The sequence below is a fragment of the Phodopus roborovskii genome, unplaced genomic scaffold, assembly GCF_943737965.1.
Source record: "Phodopus roborovskii unplaced genomic scaffold, PHOROB, whole genome shotgun sequence".
Lineage (NCBI taxonomy): Eukaryota > Metazoa > Chordata > Mammalia > Rodentia > Cricetidae > Phodopus > Phodopus roborovskii.
In genome coordinates, this window is record NW_026126645.1 from 3309998 (window position 1) to 3333667 (window position 23670).

General features: G+C 40.0%; 1 protein-coding gene across 2 annotated transcripts in view; it reads right to left on the bottom strand.

Annotated features, from left to right (window-relative positions):
• Positions 1 to 371: 371 nt before the first annotated feature.
• The window catches only part of Cdc42 (cell division cycle 42), a 37691-nt gene continuing 14392 nt past the window's right edge, over positions 372 to 23670 (bottom strand). Inside the window, exons 2-6 of one of the 2 annotated variants that reach the window (XM_051173734.1) lie at positions 15548 to 15702; positions 13380 to 13452; positions 8186 to 8295; positions 7884 to 8081; positions 372 to 1856 (exon numbers count right to left, since the gene is read on the bottom strand). In XM_051173734.1, coding sequence (XP_051029691.1) covers positions 1767 to 1856; positions 7884 to 8081; positions 8186 to 8295; positions 13380 to 13452; positions 15548 to 15652 — 576 coding nt within the window. In that variant the 5' untranslated portion in view covers positions 15653 to 15702 and the 3' untranslated portion in view covers positions 372 to 1766. Of the gene's footprint in view, positions 1857 to 2448; positions 3317 to 7883; positions 8082 to 8185; positions 8296 to 13379; positions 13453 to 15547; positions 15703 to 23670 lie in introns of those variants that run through there. The other variant, XM_051173735.1, reaches the window with a different exon arrangement.

Genomic DNA, 23670 nt, shown 5'->3' on the forward strand with positions numbered 1-23670 from the left:
AAATTTGAAAGCCACCAATGCAAGCAGGCTGGGATGAGTGGTCTACTTTCCCACTGCACTATAGGAGTATGCGAATGCTGCCTTCCAACAACAGGAGATAAAAGCTTCACAAACATTTCTGCACTAACTGCTCTGACCTACTCAGCATACAAGGTGAAGAGTTTCTGAACTAGCTCTCAAATTCAGGAGGGAAAGCATAAACCTGAACATGTGGAGGGAAATAACACAAGCTTACTGCCAGGAAAGAAAAATAAAGCCTTAAAATTTTAACTCAAAATTTGTTAGATGTTGATGTCATGTACAGTCACATCCTCAGTTCTAAATACCTGAAAAATAAGAGGCGGAGGGAAAACAAGGACCTTCAGGCTGGCTTGTGAAGGGTTTTGTTTGTTTAATACATCTGAAAAGAATTCATATACAAAGAACTGGGACACATAGAAAGCATTGGTTCAGCACTGACGAATCCACAAGATTAGGACTGGGGAAGGAGATTACCTAAACATTTTTTAAAATTGGAACCTTCAAACAAAATAATCTGATAAATCTCTATTAACACTTATGAAGAGTCCTGAGACTCTTGCCATTTTTCTTGAATGTGAGAGCTTCAGCCAGTTGTTCAAGGGTTCCTCATAGGCATGGAAGAAAACAAGGGGATAGCCCTGACTGGTCCCCATGTCGGTTAAGTATGCTCCCCACCCCACATACTCATAGCTTCTTAATGAAGCAGGCCTGTAACCTCATCACCTGGAAGGAGGTGGTAGTCATCATAACCATTTGTCTTCTAGCACCATCCCTTAAGGAACCCTATGTACCAGGTCTTCAGCTGAATCTAGGAACACTACAGTCAGTTGTAAATCTATGCTAAGCATATAAGAAAATGACTGACAGGGGCAAAAGAATGCCTTTTTTTACATTAGGAACTAAATCCATTTGGTGTATTTCAAAAGGTGCAATACTTTTTTTCATTTATCAATGAAAGAAATTAGAAATTATCCCCCCTCCCCAAATCAGCCAATGGCAAACAAATGCCCTTGAAAGTCACAGTCACATACAGAGTGCATCCTAGAATGAGGGGCAAGACAGCTTCCATCCACCTTGATGAGTTTCATCAAAGACTAGATCCACTCAAGGGTGGAGAGAAAAGGCAACTTTCAAGAAGAAGTATGTTATTAAAAGAGGCATTTTTATACTCCTTCCTAAGAGCACCAGGTGGGGACACATTTGCTAAACTAGACCTGGGAAGTGGAATGTGGAAATAATCTGTCCTCCCCCTAAGGGCTATCCACTACTTAACAAATTTTAAAAAATAAGACTAAGAAACAACCCCACACACACCCCAAAAGAACAGAAGGGCTGGGGGTGGGGGGAATCTAAGATGCCCCAGATTGCTCTCCAAAATGGAACCAGGGAGCAGCTTTGACAATTCAAATTAGTCTGTTACAAAGTCATCACAAGCATGCCTTGCTTTTAAACAAAACAAAACAAAAAGATTGGTGGGGATCTTTTTTTTTTTTTTTTAAACAAGGAAACAAAAACTAACACTCGTCACTTTTCAGACAATACACAATTATTCAAAATTAACTATTACTGGGAGGGCAAGGGGGGAGCCATACCAATGGGCCTTGTCTCACATGAGTGCATGTGGGTAGGTGCAGGGCGTTTGTCATTATTGCAGAAACGAATTTTAATTTTTAATCTTTAGTTTGATTTAAACATTGCTTTTAGTATGATGACAACACCAGCTGTGCAGGGCTCTGGAGAGGCGTTCATAGCAGCACACACCTGCGGCTCTTCTTCGGTTCTGGAGGCTCCAGGGCAGCCAATATTGCTTCATCAAACACATTCTTTAGGCCTTTCTGAAAAGGGGTAGAAAGAAGAAATGGGCAATCTGATTTTCAGTATAACAACAGAGCTGGAGTTCATGTTTAAAACAGTCAAATCCCACAGACAATGGGCAAACAAATAAAACATTAATAACCCTGAAACTCAACCTAACAATCTTGTTCCACCCAGTTGTCTTGTCAGGGCACAGCAGAGATTCAGCAATGTTGGCACAGATGAGCAGACACTTGTGAGCAGTCCTCTGAGATAGTTTTTGCAAACCAATATGTATCACAAGAAGCAAACAAGCACATATCATTTGATCGTTCGATGAGTTGTGTGATGTGTTGCAAGAATATTGTAGGCAGGAACAAGGGAAGCAGCTCTGCATTCAAATGGAGCAGCAGCATGTAAACAGAAAATACACCTGGGCAGTGGCATCCATGTTATATGGAAGGCAGGGAGTGGGCAGCAAGGGTATGGCAGCTATAAATATATTCACTTTGAACTCCCTTTATCCCACTACTTAGACAGAGCCAAGGCAATTCAAGGAAGTAGACGTGGGTACCTGATACAAAAGTGAGGTTAGAGCCAGTCAGTGCATTAGGAATAAAGCTTCACCAGGCATTTATACAAACAATTGTATATTTTTTAATTTCAAAATTTAAGGATAACCACAAGTGTATGTTTCCCTCACAACAATAAAATCAAAAGCAGGAAAATATAAAGGCAGTAGCTTTACATTTCAACATCAGCAAACCTTAAGTCAATTGTTAAATGGATGCTAGGATTAGAAGATAAATGTGTAACAACAATGAACTCATAAAGCAGTAGCAGATACATGGATAGCTTCCCCATCCCAGAATGACAAACACTCCACCTACAGCACAAGCAGCCAAAGCAAAAGCAACACAAAGTTTCACTGCACACAGGAAAACCATAGGAGAATCCTCCCTTCCCCAATACACTCTACTAGCAAGTCAACCTTTTCAATTTGTCATGCAATTACAATTAACAATCAGTAATTACTGAGTAAAATGATGTTTAGCAATACTTTCTCCATCTAGAACTAACATCTAGAAGTGTTAAAACTCGTTTTCTCCAAGACATCATTCTTAATGCCAGACCACATTCCTTTTTGCAATAATAATTCAAACCAAAAGCTCTGTGCATCAGGCAACTCAAGCAGCAAAAAGTTAAACAAGTCTAATGTGACTACTGATCACAAAAAAATATTCTAAGATATTGCATTCATGATCAAAAATGAATACAGAGTTTGCTCTAATGTGTTGAGTAAGAAGACGCAGAGGCTTTCAAACAGGATGGTTTTATTCCTTTGTTTTAAATGATCTTTCTACAGTAGTGGGACAGGAAGCAGCAGCAAAGAGGGGAAGGAGAAAACAGTTTAGAATATACAGCACTTCCTTTTGGGTTGAGTTTCCGGAGGCTCGAGGGCAGCTAGGATAGCCTCATCAAACACATTCTTCAGACCTCTCTACAAGACAGAGGGGAGGAGAGAGAATAGCAGCCAGGTTAGAGGATTAGAGACTAGCAGATACAACAGCAGTCTGGATTAAAAGAGCTGAATTCACAGAAGCAGTATGCTTAAAGGAAAGGATACACTAGAATGTTCACTCGAATGAGAGAGTACTCAAAGGGTAGATAACTGGACAGAAACTTCACCTCAAAAAAAGTTAACTAAGCAAGGAGAAACTAATAAAAATGCAGTATGTAACTTCTAAAGAATCACATACTGAAATCTAATATTACTTTTAGTATAAAATTACAAGAAGAAAAAATAGCTATGTAAATAAAAGACAGATGTGTTGGAAAAAGTAAGATTCACCCAACATTACTAATGATAATGGCAAAATACATATTTTTGGAAATACATCTATTAGAATTCCAGGCTTTTGTGAATTCAGCCCCTGAATAACTGAAGGGCACAAACAGCAACTAACAGGCATGCTACATGTCTCTAGGTTCAGTGACAAATCTGGATGGGGTTAATTAGGATTTAGTAAGTCAGTTTCCCTGTGCAACAGTAGCGGCAACTATAAGGAGTTTATAAAGAATGGATCCCAGAAACAGCATGCACTTCAGGTACTCAGCAATGTTATTAGAGCAAGGAACCACCAACCCAAGTCATAAGGAAACAAAGAATGGGGTCTCAGAATGAGAGTCAGCAAGCAGTCTGATGCTTTCAGTGTCTGCATGGGTCCAGCGCATGTAGCATGGAATGGAAACAGAACATCCTCACATCTACAGGGACCAGACTACAAAAACACTTACAACTCTGCCAGAAACTCCAAGGATATGCGATTGGCAGCAGTGAACTCTCGAGCCCAGAGGCCACAGGTTTACCACCCAGAACAGTTCCACATGTTCTTTAGGTCAATTTGATCTTAAATAAAAAATGTTCCAAAAATTCCAGAACATAGCCCCAGTGGTGTGATATCTACTGGACTACCCCCAGGCATTTCCCTCCTTATACCCTACATACCCTCAGAGAAACCATACCCACAAAATCTATTTTATACAAAATAAATGAGAGCAATCATAAAATAATATTTAAATGTTTTCTTCTTTTACATCATTTTCCCAGTAGAAATAGTATACAAACACTAAAGTGCCTCTGCAATCTGTCTACACATCTGTATGAACCCTCACAGACAAATAAGAAGAAGCGAGAGGGTGGGAGGGAAATACTTTACAAGGACTATAAATAGAGGAAGAGGATTGCTAGAAAGTAGGGTATACCCCACTGAAGAAGGAACTCCTAGCCAGGGGAGGTGGCTTAATCCCAGCACTCAGGAGGCAAAGAGGAGACTCTGGGCTTGGAACCAGCCTGGGCTACAGAGTGAAACCTGCCTCATAAAACTTTTTTTTAATCAAAAACACAATCCATTCTTGTGCAGTTATTTACTTCAGGAAACAACAAATACCTTCTGAAACAAGGCTAATCTTCACTTTACTAGTTATTATGTAAAACTTAGTTATAGAGGAATCAACAACGGAACAAGTTTGAACTTCTACACTTAGACACTTAAACCCCATCTTCTATCTTTTAACCCTCTGACTTCTCCTAACTTCAGAATCTGGAAGGAAAAATTGTTTCTCCTATGTAACTCCTATGCTTCCAGTTCTACGTCATTTGATAACTTGCTCACAGATGGAACTCTAACATGGAGTATCCAACTGTCTAAAATAAGCTTCACCAGTGACCTAAAACTGGGTTCACATGGCCTACTTGCCTCTATTTCCCCAAAGGAGCCCTTATCTAAAGAACAGAGAGAGAGCATCCCCAATACATGCTGTCAGGTTCCACACACTTCCTCCCACCTCCCTCTACACACACACACAACCCCCCCCCATGCCTGCCTTCACTTCTCAAGGGATAGTACTTCCATCTGCCATACTTCTCAAAGGGATAGTACTAGAACACTATTTGGTTATTGTCTCCATCTGTGCTGCGTGAAAAAGTTAAGTTCTTGTGAATTTTTTAAATATTTGTTTCTATAATAAGATCAACTACTAAACTGGGCTAGGGGTATGTGAAACTAAGAAATTGTGCCTTAAAGTTATCCTACAGAAATCTAGTTAAGTACAAAAGCTTAATGTTTAAATATACCAAGCAATGGGCTGGGAATTTAAATTATGCATTTAGTCCTATGTACGCCAAATCTCTCATAAAATCTATGTATAATTATACATATTATCACTGACACACATTTGATCAAAAAACCCAACAATATTAAAAATAACTACTGAATAAGCACAATAAATATAACTGGATTTAATATATTAGTAACCTCTATTATTACCAAAATCTTTCCTTTGTTCCTAGAACCAGGACTAGACAATGTATGGTCAGTAACTATCAACAGAATCCAGACACATCTGGCAAATGGCCTCTGGGTATGCTTGTGGGGGATGAACTTGATTACATTAACTGATGTGGGCAGGCCTTTCTTAAATGTGGGTGGAACCATTCCCTGGGCAGAGGAGCTGGGACTGGATAAGGACAAAGCGCTAGCACCTCATTTGTCCATCTCTTGACTGGATGCTTGTGAGCAGCTTCTTAAGCACCTTAGCTTCCACCATGAAGGACTGCACTTCATACTGTGAGCCAGAAAAAAACCTTTCTCCTGTATGTTGCTTTGGTCAAGGCATTTTACTAGAGCAGGAGAAGAACTAAGACACAATGCTATAAAGCCTCAGAAGACTGAACTGCACAGGCAAGTTAAACTCTCATTCACTGCTCCCTGAACTCAGCTCCAAAAGGACTTCCAGTCACATCACTCAGAAACAGCCAGGGAAAAATTCCAAAAGGGAAATAATACCCTCAAAAACACAGAACTGGGGGCTGGAGAGATGGCTCAGCAGCTAAGAACAATGGCTGTTCTTCCAGGAGTCCCAGGTTCAATTCCCAGCACCCACATGACAGGTCACAACTGTCTGTAACTCCAGTTCCAGGAGATCTGATACCCTTACACACAAGACAAGCTGAAAGCTAAAAATAAATAAATAATAATTTTAAAAAAAGACTTCAAAAGTCCAAATTTTTAACATTAACCAGTAGAGTTCTGATAAGCTATTAATCTAGACCTGGTAAAGCACTGACTATTATTATAGTCACAGGCTCAAATTTCTTCATTTCTTTTGGTTGTTTTCTAAATACAGACTTAAAAGTGGTTCTCACTATGCTGAAAACAACTCTGGCTTACAGACATTTGTTAACAGCTTTTCTACAATGAGGATTTCAGTGCAGATTACATTAGTGGTAATGCTAAAACATCATCTTTTGGTAACTTTCAAAAAATTCATGTAAGCTTCAGGGAGTCAAGACTTGGATCCACCTATTACAGGTCAAACAGACTCCACATAATTACTCCTGTCAATTAATAGCTTAACCTTTCCTGCCTACTGCTATCCTACAGATGGATTCTCTCCTTCCCCCTGGTCTTGGCATTCCTTTCACAACCACCCTTTCTCCCCAAGTCCCAGGATCACAGGCCTGGAAATTTCAAGTTTATACACAACATAAAGATTCCCCCATGCTCCTTATCTTCCTTCTGTTCCTGGCCTATACCTGTCCCCACAGATTCCAAACTACTGCACAATGCAAAGTGCTCCAAACATGCCAGCCTCAGTCCTTCAAAACCAACAAAGCCTGGATTTGCTGAAAGCTAATGTAAACTAGATGCTTCTGACATAATTTCTGGCAGGCTTGAACCCCTGCTTTGGACTAGCATTCCAGACTGCTCCAAAGCAGCCTGGCCTCCCCTACCCCAGAGCCTTACTTAAACCAGCATTCCAGCCTTCTTGGGCCCTGACAACAATGTCCTAATTTCAGCTAAGAAGCAGTTATAAAATAGATTACATTGCCTCTTCTTATCACGAACAAAAGGTTGGAATATCAGGTCCAAATTCTGGTAGTTCCCTATACCAAAGAAGCCATTTCCTTATCCCAGGAAGAAGGGATGAATGATGCTTCTGAGCACATCAAAGCATATGCTGACCTCTAGGTTCCCTCAGTATCACAAGTATCTGTTACACACAGTCTATGCTGGCATCCTGGCTCTTCTTGCCCAACTCCTCACCCTAAACTTCTTCTATCTCAGAAGCTTCCCTTCTCCCCCAGCTTCTTATTCCCTTATTTATAACTCCGCTATTTCCACTATGTCCTTTCTTGACCCCCTCTCTTAGTCATCTTTCTCTTCCTCTCTCACTCTACCTCCTCTCTCTTCTCATGACCAAGTCTAGTCTCTGTTTTCGCTCTCTGCTCTGGATCCATCCAGATACCTCTGGCTACATTCTCCCTCATATCTACAATAAAAACCTTCCTCTCGTGACAACATGCCTTGAAGGGCCATGTTGTCAGCTTACACACTCTGTATAACTGCACTCACAGTATATATTCACAAACATAAATGATTTTTTTTTTAATGTTGTAAGGGAAAAAGAATAAAAGGAAGAGTCTGTTATCCTAATGTTCAAACAACAAAAAAGAAAAAAAAAAAAAATCAACTACACAGAAATACGGGTTCCAGAGCTCTTACCTGTGTGAGGGCAGAGCACTCCACATACTTGACAGCCTTCAGATCCCGGGCCAGCTTTTCAGCAGTCTCTGGAGTGATAGGCTTCTGTTTGTTCTTGGCAAGTTTCTCAATAGTAGAGGGGTCATCTCTGAGATCAATTTGGGTCCCAACAAGCAAGAAAGGAGTCTTTGGACAGTGGTGAGTTATCTCAGGAACCCACTACAAGGAAGGTTTTAAATGCTTTTGTTAATCTACAAGTCTCTGAAACTTTACAGGGCAACAAAACAGCTGTACAGGCTGCAAGGGGAAAGAGTCTGGCTCACCTTTTCTTTCACATTTTCAAATGAGGATGGAGAGACCACTGAAAAACATACTAGGAAAACGTCTGTTTGTGGATAACTCAGCGGTCGTAGTCTGTCATAATCCTCTTGCCCTAAAGAAAGTTAGGAGAAATCAGCAACTGAAATCTGATGTCTGCAGAACATTAAAATCACAAGTCGAAGGAAACAAAAATCGCAGGTCAAGAGCGCTTTAGTTGGTAGTGAATATCTCTAGTGCTGTATTCAACCTCCATAACACATTAAAACCAGGCATGGTTGGCACAAGGCTATAATCTCAGCACTAGGGAGATAGAGGCAGGTAGAGTGTGTGGCAATCTGAGCAAAGATGAATACGGCAGAGCTAGCAAGATCACTCAGCTGGTAAACACGGTGCCATGAGTTAGGATCCCATGCCTAACAACCTGAGTTCCATCCCCAGGAAAAAGATGGTGAAACGAGGGAACCAACTCCCCCAAGTTTACCCTCTTGACCTCCACACACACATGCTGTGGCACATGCTTCCACATAAATAAATAAAAGGAAAAAATTTAAAAATAAATTTAAAAGAAAAAAAAATATGGAGATAGTGGAGCACACCCATAATCTCAGCACTCAGGAGGCAGAGGCAGGAGTATCACAAATTCAAGACCAGACTGGTCTACAAAGCAAGATCTAAGCCAGCCAAAACAACATAGCAAAAGTTATTTCAAAAAGGGGGGAGGGAGGGAATCACAGCTCTGTCAACACTTCAAGTGTGCAGTTCATAGCATACTAGCCATTAGCGACAAAGCAAGTTATTAAAGGTATGCCTCAATGTTATATGCTGTTTGCATAATACTCTCTGTGCAAATTTTATTTATACGTGTCTATAACATAAACAGCAAGGAAATTAGCATATTACCTGCTTTTATTTCCAGTTTTTTGTAGTTCTTTATTAGTAACTCAATAATAATGTAATAAACAAACTACTGCTACAGGTATTGTTTAAAATAAAAATCAAATCTACTTCTGGCTACATAACAATCACAGTGAAATCACCTACCAAAATCTCAGTAAAGCTCTTACTGAAGATATCTACCACCCATAATAACACTAAACTAAGTCCAATACTTGGTCCACACTCATATTAAAGCCAGTATCAGAAACTGGAAAGGCCTAAGAAAAATGAACTTGGCAAGAATCAATGGATATGTAAAAAGACTAAAATGCTTAGGAATTAATCAGGAAGGTGAAAGACTCACAAAATGAAAAGGACAAAAAAAACTGTAGAAAGAAGCCCCAAGAAATAGAAAGACATCCTATACTCATATGCTAGGTGACTTCATATTAAGATACTATCAATTCTACCCTACATATCCAATCCTAGCAGACCAGACCCTATTTTATTTCAAAACTTAATAAATGGGGCTGGTGAGGGGCTCAGCAGTTAAAAGCACTTGTTCTTTAGAGAACTTAGGTTCAATTCCTAACAACCACATAGTGGTTCACAAGCATCTGTAACTCCAGTTCCAGGGATGCCATGCCAGCTTCTGACCTCTGGGGACACTCACTACGCATGCATGTGGTATACAGACATTTGTGCAGGCAAAATACCCACATATCAATAAAATGAATAATTCTAATTTTTAAAAACCTTACTAAAGCCAGGCGGTGGTGGCACGGGTCTTTGATCCCAGCACTAGGGAGGCAGAGGCAAGTGGATCTGTTAGTTTGAGGCTAGCCTGGTCTACAGGACAGCCAGAGCTACACAAAGAAACCGTCTTGGGGGGGAAGGGGGAATCACAGGGGAGGAGGGGCCACACAGACACCTTACTAAAAGGCTATAGTAAACAAAAGAATGTGATACTGAGTTCAAGAAAGACAGATCAAGGGGGAAAAAAAGGCAGAAATAAACTATACAAAACAATTTTGTCAAGGATCCAATAGTAAATACAAGTGCTCAGAAAATTGGGAACCCACAAAAATGATGAAGTTGGGTCCTTATCTAATATAATACAAAAATATTAATTCAAAATGGATCAAATATCTAAACCTGAAAACTCAGAAAACCTAGAACAGATCTTCAACAGCAATGTGCCTGACAGTGATTGGTGGTAAGAAGAAAGCATTAATAACACCCAAGTACAAGAACCAAAGAAGTAGTAAATAGATTAGACTTCATGAAAATAAAACATATTTATGCATCAAAAGCCAGCATCAAGGAGCTGGAGAGAAGGCTCAGTAGTTAAAAAGCATTGGCTGTATAGTCAGAGGACCCAGGTTCAATTCCCAGTACAGATATGGAGGTTGACAAATGTCGATAACTCCAATTCCAAGGGACCCAATAACTTCGTCTGGCCTCCACAAGCACTGCATTTTTGTAGTGTACAGACATATATGCAAGCCAAACACCCACACACAGAAAAAAAATTTTTAATTTTTTTATGAAAGGACGTGTATGTGTATATATCGCCCCTCCACCCCACCCCACTGTATTCCTTCGATGTCCTGGAACTTACTCTGTAGACTAGGCTGGCCTCAAACTCACAGAGATCTGCCTGCCTCTGCCTCCCAAGTATTGGGATTAAAGGCATGTGCCACCATAACCCAGCAGGAGAGTATTATTTACTGGCAGGTGCTTACCTCACCTGTATCAGGCCCTAGCCTAAAATCCAAATTCATCCCTCAAAACGGCTGTATCAGCACAGTAAAAAGACAATACAGAAGCTAGAAAGATTGTTCAGTAGTTTAAGAGCATTGGCTGCTTTTCTGGAGCACTAGGATTTGGTGCCAAGCACCCACATGGAAACTCACAGGCATCTGTAACTCCAGTTCCAGAGGATCTAATTTGGCCTCAACAGGCACTGCATGTATGCAGAGACACACGTGCAGGCAAAACACACATACACATAAAATAAAAAATAAAAAAAAAATTGAGGAAAAAAATTATAGCAATCCAGAGAATGGGAGAAATGACCTGCAAAACTTGATCTAAATGAGAGATCAGTATCTAGAGAACTCCTAGTAATCAACCAAAATACAAAAAAATCCAATTCATTTAAAAAAAAAAAGTAGGCAGAGGACTTATGTAGTGAGATATTCACCCCACCTGCACCTGTTGCACTGGACTGGGGTAAAAGTCTGGGGTCAGGGACCTCAGCAGCTCTCTTGTGCTTCCTGGTAGAAGACAGATAGCATCTGGAGGCATCCTGCTGGCGGTCTTCTGTTTCTGTTGTTAGCTGATCCTATCTGTTTTCTCAGATCCTTTAACCACAATATCTGGAGGCCACATTGACCACGCCCATTGGGGCAGGGTGAATATCTCACTACACACATTTCTCCAAAGAAAATATAACCTTCATGTATTCTTGGCAGGAACATAACTGGCACAGCTCTTGAAAAGGTTTCCAAAATAACTAAAAACAGAATTTTCACACCATCCAACAACTTCACTTATAGGTATGCACAGATAAAAGAACTGAAAGCAGGGTCTCAAAGAGGGATTTGTAAACTCATGACATCAGACAAAACAGAAGCAGTTCACAGCATCAATGTTTATAATAGCTTATAACTGAAACCCAAACACATCAGCTCGAAAGTGCATAAACAATTAAGCTGTATTCAGAGCAGGATACATTTAGCAACAAAAACAAAGAACCATGGCATACACGCATGGATGGCTCTCACAGGTCAAACATAAAGTATTCACAAGAAGCCCCAGAAGAGCAAAATAGAGGGAACCTACAAGTTCATCTGTGGCTGCCAGGACCAAGAAAAAGTTGTGAAAGCACAAGCATTATTTGAAGATACTGAAAAGTAAATGGATGGATAGGTGGGTGGGTGGACACATGAATAGATGGATGGACCAATAGATAGGTGGGTGGTTTGGGTGGGTGGGTGGATGAATAAATGGACAGACGAACAGATGGACAGGTGGGTAGGTGACTAGATGGATAAATATAGCTAGATGGACGGATAAAACAGACATATACACAAGGTAGACATATTATGTTGGAGGTCAATAAAATTCATCAAACCTAACACTTAACCAAAATGATTTTTATTGTTATACTCAACAACTTTTTTATCTGAACAAACCTGCAATCCCTGAAGTCAGGAGGCCAACCTGGAGGCCAGGGCAGTGATAGCACACACCTTTAATCCCAGTGCTCGGGAGGCAGAGGCAGAAGCTAGCCTGGTCTAAAGAGTGACTTCCAGGACAGGATCCAAAGTTACACAGAGAAACCCCATCTCAAAAAAACAACAAAAACAGACTAACCTGGACTCCCCAAGGATACTGTCTCAAAAAATAAAATACATTTTGAAGGACTGATTTAAAATGCTGAGTGTGATGGCACATGCCTTTAATCCTAGTACTGGGAGGCAGACACACAGGAGGATCGCTGAGTTCAAGGCCAGTCTGGTCTACAAAGTGAGTTCCAGGATAGCCAAGAGCTACACAGAGAAACCCTGTCTTGAAAACAAAAGCAAACAAATAAATAAATGATAAAAAAAATAAATACGAAGTTTACAACCTTGACCATATTTAGGAAACTGAGATTATTTCTTTCCATGGTCTTATGTAGCCCAGATTGGCATTGAATTTGCTATGTATTACCTTGAGCTTCTGATCCTCCCAATTCTACACAGAAGAAACTTCTGTTTCTGGAATGCTATGATTATAGCCATACCAAATTTATGTGGTGATGCTGGGGATTGACACCAGGGCCTCATGCATACAATGGGAATATGCTACCAAGACCCCCACTGTGAGATTTGAACAAGGCAGTAAAGGAAATGATCAATAGACTATGTGTTTTTCTGAGCTCATTTCCTTAGTCTCTCTCCAACCTCCAAATCCATTAGAGTTTACCTAATGATTCTCAGACTACAATGTATCTTCCACCATACCTTATTCCAAATTCCTATTAGCCCTCCATGGTCAACCATCTTTCTGTGTGTGTGGTTTTTTGAGATAGGGTCTCTCTACAGCCCTGGTTGTCCTGAAACTCACTATGTAGAGATTAGCCTCTAACTCATCGATCTGACTGCCTCTAACCTCCTAAATCCTGAGATTAGAGGTGTGTGCCATCATGCCAGTAACCATCAACAAAAGATAAGTGAATTACTAATACACTAATTTCATGGTGTCCAAAAAAGACACAGTAGGACCTGTTACAGTTACAAGTCAAAATACTATGAAACATTAAGTTTTCACCTGCAGTATCAAAAAGTCCAAGAGTATATGGCTCTCCACCAATCATAACTGTGACTGCATAGTTGTCAAAAACCTAAAAACAAAACAAAGAAATACATACAACATTGTTAGTAAGATGGTACAACTCCTAACCACTTATTTCCTTCCCAAGAAGGAAATTCATCTTCCCTTAGTCCATATCTTTTTATGTAACCAATTTCACCAACTATGTTCTTGCATTAGCTGAATGGTTCTTGGGGAAAAAGTGAGATACTGTGTCCTAGGATGTCCTATACATAAGGAACACAAAAATCCTAAGTGGTATCACAGAAACTAGGTCTGACTACAGAGGATCAATCCTTCCATCCATCTTCAAAGGGGTTGGGTAATAAAGTAAAGGTGATATTCATTCTGACAACTAGTGATATTGAGAAGCTTTTGAATAAAATATTTTGCTAAGTGAAAATAAACCAGCTTAAACAAAGAAAAAGGAGGGGTTGGAAAGATGGTTCAGCATTAAGACCACTGGCTGCTCTTCCAGAGGTTCAGAATTCAACACCCAGCAACCACATGGTGGCTCACAACCACCTCTAAAGTAATCTGATGCCCTCTTCTAGCATAAAGGCATACATACACACAGATAGAACACTCATACATGAAAAAGTGAATCTTGAAAGAAAGAGAGAAAAAGAGAAGGGAGGGAGGGAAACAAACTGAGTATGGTTAAACACCCCATAATCCCAGCACTTAAGGAGGTAGAGGCAGGAAGAAAAACTGACCAAGGTCACTCTGACCTAATAGTGAGTTTGAGGCCACTGTGGGCTATAAGACTGTCTCAAAAATAAGAAAAAAATTTCAAATAGTCCCCTTCAAGTCTAAAGAATTTAAAGACGGTGCTTTGCTTCAACAATGTTCAATCTGATTTCTAAGAAACTATTCATTCACAGACAGTTCCTTTTAATTCAGAACTGAAACTGGGCTGGAGAGATGATCCAGTGGTTAAAAGCTCATACTGGTCTTTCAGAGAGCGGAGTTCAGTTCCCAGCATCTACATGAGGAGACTCATAACCACCTATATAACTCCAGCTCCAGGGGAATATAACACTTCTAGCCTCTGAGGGCACCTGCAAACATGTGGACATGATTCACACACAATTAAAAATTAAGTAATTAATTAAAGAAAAAAAAGCCAGGAATGTCCCAGGTGTATTGGATAGTATCTATAAGGCAGCAGGCTCACTTGAGTTCTAGAAACCAACAACACAGTGAAACCAACAACAACATAGTGAAACCTTGCCTCAGGGGGGAAAAATAAATCAGAATTAGGAAGCATTGGACAGAGGCAACAAGCAGACCTCTATAAGTTTAAGGCCTGCCTGATCTACACAGCAAATTCCAGGAAAACCAGAGCTATGCAGTTGAGACCTAGTTTCAAAATAAAGTATCAGAAAAGCTTGATTTCCAAGTCTCATCTGCAAGTTGGATCTAAACTTTCTCTCCCATGGAAGATAAGGTGATTCATAAAATTCTTCAGCTCCAATCTCTATTCTCTAAATGGTTAACTCAGTCCACAGATGGACATAAATATGCACTATATACCAAATCCATTTCCATGCCAATGTAAACACCATATTTAATTTACTTTGACATATTTAGCTAAACAGGCCCATTTAAAAATTTATCCCACTGCCCTTCTTTATCCAACAATACACATACATTTTTAAAAAACAAAAAAAAAATTCAGAAGTCCATTATCAAATAAAATCATGAAAGACTTGGAAATCATGTTTACAAGTAAAAACTCCAGACACAAATTTCTCAATGGCTGTCTCACCTTAAAACACAATCCACATCATATCTCATAAAGACCCTTGTAACTTCAAAACATCTTCTGATTAATGGTCCAACTCAACTTTTTTTTGGGGGGGGGGTTGAGACAGGGTTCTTTGTGTGGCCCTGGCTGTCCTGGAACTCACTCTGTAGACCAGGCTGACCTTGAACTCACAGAGATCCTCCTGCCTTTCTCTGACTCCCGAGCACTGGGACTAAAGGCATGCGCCACCAACGCCCGGCTAATTTCTTTTTTTTTAACGGTCAAAGATAGACAAAAAAATATTTCAGTGAAGGCAGGCCAAGCTTTTTCAATGGACATACAATCCTTTTCACTGTCAGAAAGACTTTATACTTACAGTTGGTACATATTCTGATGGAAATTTGTTTGTTGTATAGGATATCAGGAGACAGGTTTTACCAACAGCACCATCACCAACAACAACACACTTAATTGTCTGCATTGTGGAAATAGTTTTGTATCCACTTTTAATATTTCAAATTAGATGTTGACCTACAAAAAAAAATAAAGACAATTATTCTATTGATTTCTATTTATATACATATTTTTCCCTCAACTAGTAAACTCAGCTACTCAAAGAACAGTACTAGCATTACTGGTATGGTTAAAAATATCTAAAAGGAAAAATGGCAACTTGCTCAGAGCAGCAGTTACAAGGGTACATTTGCTAAGTTTCTGGACCTGGTTGTTTTGTCTTAAGTATCATTTTTTAAAGTCCAAAGTAAAGCAGTGATCAGTGTATTTCTTTTTTAAATTACCTTTCTTATGCCAAAAAGAAGAAATAAGGAGAAAGAGTTCCATGTGATAAAGGAACTTTGTGAAAGCTAGCTTTCATATGTACATATAACACAAAGAACACCGTAAAGAATGGTTCATTATCCAGCCTACAGCTGCAGCAACCCAGAACATAAGTAAGAAGAAGCACAGCCTTTTCCATCACCCCAAAATATGTGAGCATAAGGAACTGGTCAATGATCAGGTGATCTCTGGTCTCAGCAGTATGGTAGTACCAGTTAACCTAGTTATTACTCATGGTCTGAAGAGTTTCAACCTACATTTTAAAAATGAAAGTATCAGCTCTTTTAACCATAATGATTTATTTTAAAAGTATAATTACATGGGCTGGGAGATAGATCAGAGGGCACAGCATTTTCTCAGACAAGCCTGACATCCTGAGCTCAGATCTCCAGATCCACAAAAAAGTCAGGTACAGTACTGAAAACGCTGGTAATCCCAGGGTACCTCACCAGAAAGTGGGGAGCAGAAGCTCAAAGCCTATATGGTACACTCAGCAAAGAACAAGAGAAAACCTGACTCAAAAAACAAGGAAGAAAGGGAGGACTGATACTCAAGGCTGTCCTCAGACCACCTCTAATACACCACTGCACACAACCAATTACAAATGCACCAAGAATTTACAGAAAAAGAAAAAAGATTTGCAAATGGCTATGGCATTTTAAAATTTTACCAACACTTGGAAGACAAAGGCAAGCAAATCTCCAAATTTGAGGGCAGCCTGGTCTACAGGGTGAATTCCAGGACAGCCAGGACTAAACAAAACAAACAAAACCCACAAGAACTAGTGTTTAATTTGAGATACACTTCCCCTCAAAAGAAAACTTTTTAGTTTGTTATATGCATGAGTGTTCTGCTCATGTGTATGCTCATGCATCTACCATGTGTGTGCCTAGGAACAGGAAGGTTAGAAGAGACAAGTGAGCCACCACAGGGGGCTAGACAGGAAGCAAGGTCCTTTGCAAGAACAAGTGTTCTTAACTCCTCAGTGCCCCCTCCAATTTTTCTGACATCTTCAAAATTAAGATATGGAATCTTCGTGTGTCTAGGAATGTGTGTGTGTGTATAAGCACACATGCACTTGTATGCAAAAGTGTGGAGGCCATAGGACAGTCAGTCATTCTGCAGCTGCCATACAGCTTGGTTTTTTTTTTTTTTTTTTGGAAACAGGGTTTTTTATTGGCCTGATGTTCACCAAGTTAAAAAAACAAAACAAAACAAAACAAAAGAACATCAAGTAGCAAGTTTTTTATGTGGGTTCTGGAGACTGAACACAGGTCACTTTACCAACTGAGCTATCCCCCTTCCCCCAACCACAAAGGGATATTAGATTCAACAAATGCTCCCAAGGGCTTTGAGGGAAATAAATAAATAAATAAATCACATAATTCCTTGCAGGAGGGGGGCAGTTTACAATTTCTTGCTGTTAGAGCTGCCATCTTTTTAAACATGAAAATATAGTCCTCTGGGCCAGCAAAATAGCTCGCCAAAGAAGACACTTGGCGCCAAGCCTGATGACCTGAGTTCAATCCATGGGACTCACGTGATAGGAGAAAACTGACTGCCACAAGTTGTTATGTGATGACCACATGCGTACCATGCATGGCACATATAGGCCTACCTGCATAAACAATGTAAAAAGGTGTGTGTGTGTGTGTGTGTGTGTGTATAATTATATATGTATAAAGATAGTTTCCCTCACAACATTTAATCCCAATTTGTAAATGCATACCTCTGTATGCACCTACAGCACTTCACACACCACTGTCCTTTAAACAATTATAACAGACTGATATGAAATAAGCTTATGGATGGATGCAAAACTCACATAAAATATAAAATTACACCAGTAGTTAACAGAAAACATAAAGTCACCCATTACTAACTATGAGTTGGACATGGTGGCAGCAACTATAATCTCAGCACTTGGGAAGCAGAACTAGGAAAATCTTGAAGTTAAGGCCAACCTGAGCTACACAATAAATCCCAACCAGGGCTATACACAGGTAAGACTGTCTCAAAAAATAAGAGGCTCGGTCAATAAAATGCTTGCCTTGCACAAGGACCTTAGTTTGTTTCCCAGAACAAATCTAACACAAACATAGGCTGCTGCCTGCAAGATGGCTTCTACAGGTCAAGACAACTGCCACCAATTCTGATGGCCTGAGTTCAATACTGGGGACCCACACTGAAAGAAAAGAATGAATTCCCAAGTTATACTCCTACCTCCACACATGTGACATCTCTCTCTCACACAAACATACTCACACAATGAATGAATGAATGAATGAATGAATGAATGAATGAATGAATGACTTTTTAAGCTGAGCATACTTGTGCATGATGTATACACCTTCATTTCCAGAACTAAGAAAGTAAAGAAAGGCTGATCACTGGAGCTTACTAGCTAGCCATACTAACCAATTTGGTGAGTTTCAGAGAAGTGCACCCAAACACTGAACCATGATGACCACCAAATCCACAATCAACTGGGAAGAGGTGAATAGCCTTGGCACCCCATTTGCAGCTAGTGCTTGAGGTAAGGGCAGTTTTGTGAAATAGGTTAATATGCTGTGAACGTTACATTAACTGACATGGTGTGAGAAAAAAGATACCACATTCACACTAACACAAAATACTCCTAAAGTTGTTTTCATTTAAAATACACCTGACTCTAAGGCACTCCATTTGTCTAGGATACGAGAAAGAGACGCCACAGGAAATCAGAAAAGAATCACTCTTTCACAAGTCTTTCTTACCAATCCAACAGAATGACTAGCCTGATTACCAGATTAGGTAGAATATATGAACACTCCACCTCCCCCCACCACCACCATCTAATTCACTTAACTTGGAGGCTGCAGTTTACAGAATCCTTGCATAAACTGTGGTAGATTATCTATATACAGCTTTTAAAAAGTAACATTTATAGCAAGGCATGGTGACTCACATCTTTAATCCCCACACTCAGGAGGCAGAGGCAGGTGGATCTCTGTATGTTCAAGGCCAGCCAAAGTGAGTGCGAGGATAGCTAAGCCTGTTACAAAGAATCTCTGTCTCAAAAAACAACAGGCAATGGTGGTGCACACATTTAATCCCAGCACTTGGGAGGCAGAGACAGGCAGATCTATGTGAGTTTGAGGCCAGCCTGATCTACAAAGCGAGTTCCAGGACAGCCAGGGATATTACACTGTGAAACCCTGTCTCAAGCTTGACAGAGTCCCATGTACCCTAGCCTCAGAGCTTTGTACATGCTAGGCAACTGAACCACATCCTCAGTCTCCAAAAAACTTCTATACCTCCATCATAGCTACCTTTTTCCCAAAAATAAGAAATGCAGTATGTTTCTGAACACTGTAGTATTTCAACTTACTGTATTAATTCTCCAAATATTAATCAAAAGAACCAAGACAAAGAATGAGAAAGTTTAATATGGAAGATCTTTTAATGAACTAATTTCAGCCCACCATTTTATAGTTAAGAAAATTATGAACTGGATGAGATAGCTCACACCTACAGTTCCAACATCTGGGAGGCAGAGGCAGGAACATTACAGAACATTTCACAAGAGTCTAGCTGTATATCCTGAATACATGGGAGAGGAGGAGGAAAGGAGAAATGTCTGACTTGAACACAAAGACTTGCCAGAAAGCTAGTATGTATATAAATGACATTCTTTTCCAACTCTAAACTTTAACAAATACATGCCTGTCATCTCAGCAAGAGTTTCATGGTAACCTGGGCTATATAATGAAAACTTAACATGTGAGTGCACATTCATGTATATATATCACATACAGAGAGTTATTTTAAACATGGCCATCAGTAAATAGGAATGAGACTTCTTCAAAAGTTAAAAACAAAACGCTGGACATGGTAGCAAATGCCTGTAATCCTAGCATCAGCAAACAAAAGCAAGTGTAACAGAATTGCAAGAGCATCCTAGCTCCAAATCTGAGGCCAGCCTGGGCTACACAAGATTTGAGCATGGTTGCTCAAATAAATAGGGGGATTAGGTACTGCTCAGTAGTAGACAATGAGCTTCAAACAAATTACTTCAATCCCCAGCACCCCGATTTTTTTCAAGTCAAATGTTAAATTGTGGTGATATATTGTTTATGAACTAATTAAAGCCACTAAAGACCAGAATGAAAAGCCAGCCACACTAGACCGTCGTAGAAGCTGGGCAGTGGTAGCACACAACTTTAATCCGGGACTCAGGAGACAGAGGCAGATGGATCTCTGTGAGTCCAAGACCACCCTGGGCTACACAAGAAAGAATCAGTCTAAAAGAGTAACAGAGTTCACACCTTTAATCCCAGCACTAGAGAGGTATACAAAGAAGAAGCAAAGGGTCTTGTGAAACATTCAGTTTCCAGTCACAGGGAAGACAGGATCAGACTCAGAGATGAGAGCTACTAGCTGGCTGCTTTGCTTTTCTAATCTTCAGCTTGAAACCCAATTATCAGCCTCTGGATCTTATTATATTTAAATAAGCTATTTGATTTTAAACTTGGTATTTCAAAATAACTTGAAAACAATACACAATAATGTATGGATACCATAAAACATTTTATTAGGAAAATGGAGATTAAAATTCTCCCTCTATTCGTATTCAACAAACTTTATTGGGAATCTGATATGTGCCAAACATACCATACAAAGCCATCTCTAATATATGGAACTAAGTTCATGCTCCCTAGAGATACCAGATAATACACATTTATCACCCCCATACAGTCTCCCTTCCAGACATCACTGATAACTGATGTCTTTCTAGGCAGTTATTTAAAAAGATCAACAGGAACTCAGAAGTAGAACACTGGCCTAACTTGCAGTCTCAGGTTCAATCTCCACTAAACCAAAGGGAGAAGGGAGACAAGAATTCTACTTTCTTAGGAAGACTTGGGCCTGGTTTACTGATGGTTCTGCACCTTATTCAGGCACCACCCAGAAGTGGACAGCTGCAACCCTTTCTGGGATAACCTTGAAAAACAGCAGCAAAGGGAAATCTTCACATCGGGCAAACTTCTGGCAGTACACATGATCATACATTTTGTTTGGAAGGAAAAAGGGCCAGGTGTGTGATTATTTCTTGGTTGGATGGTCAGGGACTGGAAAGAGAATGATTGGAAAATGGATGAGAAAACATCTGGGGAAGATGTAGATAGATTTCTCCAAATGGGCTAAGGATGTGAAGATACTTGTATCCTAAGTAAATGCTCATCAAAAGGTGACCAGCAGAGGATAACCAAGTAGATGGGATGACCCATTCTCTGGACAGTCAGCCTCTTTCTTCAGTCATCCCTATCATTGCTCAATGGTCCAATGAAAAAGTGACCAGGGTGACAGAGATGGAAGTTATTCATGGGCTTGACAACATGGACTTCTACTCAATTGCTGCTGCCTACAGCAGAGACCAACAATGAACCCCAGACATGACACCATTCCCCAGCTGACCAGCATCAATTATTGCAGCAAAACTAAGGTCTTTTTTTTTTTTTTAACCTTTAGTGGTTCTATCTTATTATTCACAGCTGATTCTTCAGCCCCAGCTAACCAGAACCACAAATTCTTAACTCAGAATAGGAAACAGCGCTGACAGCTGACAATCATTAAGGGGCTCTGAAACTTCCCTCTAAAATTTCACAGGCCAGGTCTCCACTGTCTGCATTGCTCTCAACACTCTTATCTTCAAAGCTTCTACAGAACAGCTCACCAAGCTTTGAACACTTAATGGCTTTCTTAGGAAGTCCAAAGTTCCAAGCCTTTAATTTAATCTTGTTAGAGGTCTAGAGGCAACAATTGGTCTAGAGGCCTTAAAGGACATCAGTATTGTCTTGCCTGGTGTCTCCTTCAGACAATGGCAGATTATTTTCCCCAGTCAAAAGTGGAAAGGGCAATATTTTAGGGGGTGGGGTGTGAGTACATCTTCTGCTGAGGGTGGAGAGACTACTTCCTCAGCTGAGATAGAAACCCTTGAGCATCTGAGAATTCAAAGTTCTCAGCCTCAATAGGGTCTCCTCACACATGTCCAGGCCGAGCTATAAAATCCCACTCTCCATCAATTAATGTCCTTACTTTAACCACCATGGGACTTGAATGAAAATTCAAGTAATTCAGTCAGTCTTACAATAAGGGTTTGGGTCTCATTTTCCACAACTTGAGCTCTGTGGCTGCTGGAGAAGTTTCTCTTCCAGGCACACTCAGAAAACTTTCAACTGTGTGTGCACATCTGGAGCCTATTGTTGAGTTTATTGTTGTCCTTCATCATATTCTGAGATGCTAGAAGTTGCTTTATTTTTGTTTTGTTTTTTCAAGACAGGATTTCTCTGTGTAGGCTTGGCTGTCCTAGAACTCACTCTGCAGACTTCATAGAGATCTACCTGCCTCTGCCTCCCAAGTGCTAAGATTAAAGAAATGTGCCACCATTGACTGGCTGAAGTTAGTTAGTTTTATCACAAAGCCCATTCCCTCCCCACCCCCAATGAAACACAGTCTTTTCCTTTGTCAATTTATTCAGGGATGCCAGGAACAGCATCATTTTCCTTATTTTTCTACAAATTGTCAAACGTTTTGTATAGAGTCACCAAATATTTTGCATCTCAAAATTAGTGAATCAGGATAATAAATGCATTGGTGTCCTTAAGTTTGCAAAAGGTATAGGCTTTCAGTACTCTTTGAGCTTCTAGGAGAGGTTTCAGTAACTGGAGAGGCTTCAGTAACTGGAGGCATTGGAAAATTGGAAAGCCTATTCCAGATACTTAAAATGACCATCCTTATAATTCTGTTGCTCTAAAACCACTTCTGGTACCATGATTTGTATTAGCCAAGGTTCTCTAGAGGACTATCTATCTAGATACAACTATATAGGCAGATAGATACATAAAGAGAGCGAACACAGAACAAGAAAGAGGATTCATTAGACTAGTTTACAAACTGTGATCCAGCTAATCCAACAATGTCTGCCTACCAAAAGGTCCAAGAATCCAGTAACTGTTCAGTCCATCCCATCATGCTGGATATCTCAGCTGGTCTTCAGTATATGCCAGAATCCTGAAGTAGGCTCTAATACCAGTGAAGGAATGGACTTGCCAGTAAGAGCAAGAACAAGCAAAGAGTAAAAGCTTCTTCCATGTCCTATATAAACTATACTAGAAGTTGTGGCCTAGATCAATGGTAGAGCTTCCCATCTCAAAAAAAAAATCTGGATTAAAAGGTGCATCTTCACACTTCTTCATTTAAAAAACCAGATAACACAAGGTTACACCTGCATTTACCTCAGCTCTGAGAAGACAGACAGGACAGCTGTCTAGCTCAGCTTTGCTTCTAAGAATCTTTGCTTCAAAGAATGTCATCGATGACCAGCCATTACAACTATCCAATATGATTTGTTCTTATTTAAAGTCTACCTTTATTCAAAACCTCACCCAACCTTCCACCACCCAAAACCCCACCTCTGCACAACCTCCCCTACTTATTCTAGATTTCAAAAACTGCCAGCTGACTGACCTCCAGCTATGTTTTGAATGCTTGAATCCCTCCAAATCTCATGACAAAACCCTAAATCCTCTGGTAATGGCATCAGGAAGGGGCCTCTGGGAAGAGGATTAAGTACTAACTGGTGGATAAGAACAAGAAAGCACTATTTACTCAGTCCCACAG